Source organism: Ipomoea nil, unplaced genomic scaffold (assembly GCF_001879475.1).
Source record: "Ipomoea nil cultivar Tokyo-kokei standard unplaced genomic scaffold, Asagao_1.1 scaffold0302, whole genome shotgun sequence".
Classification (NCBI taxonomy): domain Eukaryota; kingdom Viridiplantae; phylum Streptophyta; class Magnoliopsida; order Solanales; family Convolvulaceae; genus Ipomoea; species Ipomoea nil.
The window spans coordinates 1,553,791-1,556,463 of record NW_017616730.1 but is presented as its reverse complement, the minus strand read 5'-3'; the positions used below and the strand labels follow the sequence as shown (position 1 = coordinate 1,556,463).

General features: G+C 39.9%; 1 protein-coding gene across 1 annotated transcript; it reads right to left on the bottom strand.

Annotated features, from left to right (window-relative positions):
* Window positions 1–1,463: 1,463 nt before the first annotated feature.
* On the bottom strand, window positions 1,464–2,436 carry LOC109158487 (protein LIGHT-DEPENDENT SHORT HYPOCOTYLS 3-like). Its single transcript, XM_019306407.1, has one exon. The coding sequence runs from the start codon at window positions 2,056–2,058 to the stop codon at window positions 1,492–1,494; it is 567 nt and encodes a 188-aa protein (XP_019161952.1). The 5' UTR covers window positions 2,059–2,436; the 3' UTR covers window positions 1,464–1,491.
* Window positions 2,437–2,673: the final 237 nt, after the last annotated feature.

Here is a 2,673-nt window from a genome sequence, read left to right as displayed (position 1 = left end):
GAGCTTTCTCATTTTTAGACCGAGTAGTCAAAGGAAATGTTCATAGTTCAACGCCTCACCAACATCACCCAATATCATAGGATTGTTGTCGGGCAGAATTGATATATGATTAACAAATGAACTAACTAAAACAACAATGTTTCATAAGCACACAAGTAGTAGCTAGTTACATCAAATGTATACACACACACACACAATATAATCTTGTTTTTACCTGTTCCCAATTGTGCAGATGTAGCTAGGTTTGACTTTGATTACAAATTTTGCAGATTTTACTATAATTCCAAACCTTTCTTGTTGCTCATTCTTCATCTTCTTCTAATAATTAGGTATATATCCAAAGAAACCTAGCTAAAGAATGTAATTCTCGTTCGTAATCTGGCAATTCATCTTTAATTTCACTCGTAATTTGACACTCTAACGAAGAAAAAGATGACAGAAACACAATAACTAGTAGTGGGATTGAGTTATTCACAAGTAGTCAACGAACAAAAATATGTGAATTAATTAAGAGTTAGACTATAAACCAGCACATATTATATATTAAGATATTTGATCCCATTTAGTGCACCATTATCATTCATCTCAGATCAAGAACTATACCAAGGAAAAACCCATTATTGCATGAATTTTTTGAGTAACGAGGCAACCACTACCTGAATCTGTACACTGAGTAAACTCGCTTTGTGACTAGTCGACACAGAACAACAAAGAGGTAAAGCAACATAGATAACTCATAACTGACTTACTCAAACTAAAAAGGTTAATAAACTTATAAGCAGCTGGAGTTGAACTTGTAATAAGAGAATTTTTAAGGGAAAGGACTTTACAGTTTTCCCACTATACACATGACAGTGGGAGTGATTTAATTTATGAGCCCCAAGAATATATAATAATAATAATAACAAGAACAAAGCTGTAGAAAGGCAGGAGAGAACAGTAGTGCAGAAATGAATTGAAGAACATATACACAGCAAAAGCGAAAAAGAGAGAGTCAGAGAGAATTGAAAGATGTTGCAGAAGAAATCTGCCACTCAACAAAAAGCAAAAACTCTTATCAATACCCAGTAGACTTCACAGTTTAAAGACTCAAAATTCTGTGAAATTCAAACACAAATGATATAATAAAGTAATGGACATATATATATGGTTTAACAGATCAGATCATCCCAGAATTCCACCATTATAACATAATACATGATAATAATTACCCATAGTAAACCTACATACCGCTCCAATATAATAATGTCACTATTATCATCATCATTATTTTTTATTTTTTTGGGTAATCTGGAAAACCCGCAGCCATACTTGAGGGTCTGATTTCGACTTTGTAACCCTAGCCAGAAGTAAACCAGATTAGGTTATTCATTGCAGAACGGCTCAATCCCATTCATTATTATTATTACTATTATGAGATAAAGATGATAGCTTGGGTGAGTGGAAGAATAGTAGGTTTTTTGGGGATATGATGGAATTTGACCTGGTGGTTCACGGCGGCGGAAGTGGCAGAGACGGAGGAGGTTGCGGCGGGCGTTTCCGCTTCTTCTTCTCGTAGCTAATACCTCTGGCTTTGGACTGCAGGTCACGAACCTCTCGGAGATAAAGGCGGACGGCGCGAGCTCCGAAGGGGTTGGTGTCCGGCTTGCCGCCGTTTTCCTCATAGGCGGCTCGGAGGCGGCCAATGAGCGCGTCGAGGCTGCCCCAGGCTTGCCGGAGGGGGCAGGGGCAAGGCGCCGGCGGGTTGGGGTGGCCGTAGAAGGGGCAGATAGGGGTGTGGACTTTCGTCTTCCCGAACTGGTCGAGGTACCGGAGAAATTCCAGCACGTGAGCTCCACTGCACCGGGAGAGCGTGAGCGGCGGCCGGTGGTTTTTCAAGTACTGCCCGAACGTGTTCCAGTCCCGGCGCTTCTGGTTCTCGTACCGGCTAGACGTCGACGCCGCCGCCGGAGAAGAAGACGAAGCCGAACCCGCCGCCGCACCGGCCGCCGCCGAGCTCCCCACACCACCGCTATTCTTCCCCGGATTCAAGCTCTCAACTTCCGGATACGGATCCATCACACACAACCGATTTCTTGAATTCTTTCTTTCTTTCTTTCTCCTCCTTCCCAGCTAGGGTTTCAATTCAAAACCTCATATATCATATATCATATATATAAAACAGAAAACAAAGAACACAAAGGGAAGAGCAGAAGAACACATTCAGAAGAGGCAAAAATAAAGTAAGGGTTTTGATTGATATATCAGAGGATTTCCGTTTGTGAGACTACAGATGGAGACTAGAGAGAGAGAGTGGAAGAGGTTGATGTCGGATATGCATGGATGGATGTTGATGATGATGATGATGAATGATGCTGATGATGATGAGATTGATGTAAGACTAGAAAGCTTGCTGGCAGCTATGTTTCATCATCTTGTTTGAGTGTTTCTTTGTTTCGGGTAATACTATAAAACCAAATGCTACTATTAGCTTTTACACTCTCTACACCTTAAACCAATGGGTTTTTTCCCCATTTGAGGGAAGCAAGCTAATACATATACTTCTCTTTCATTCATATATATGATAGAAATGTTAATATATATATATATATATATATATATATATATATATATATATATATATATATATAGAGAGAGAGATGAGTTCAAATGAGGGCGGGCCACTATATTATA

Bases quoted from the DNA above. Each gene is read 5' to 3' on its own strand.
- LOC109158487 (XM_019306407.1), bottom strand. From the start codon at position 2,058: ATGGATCCGTATCCGGAAGTTGAGAGCTTGAATCCGGGGAAGAATAGC.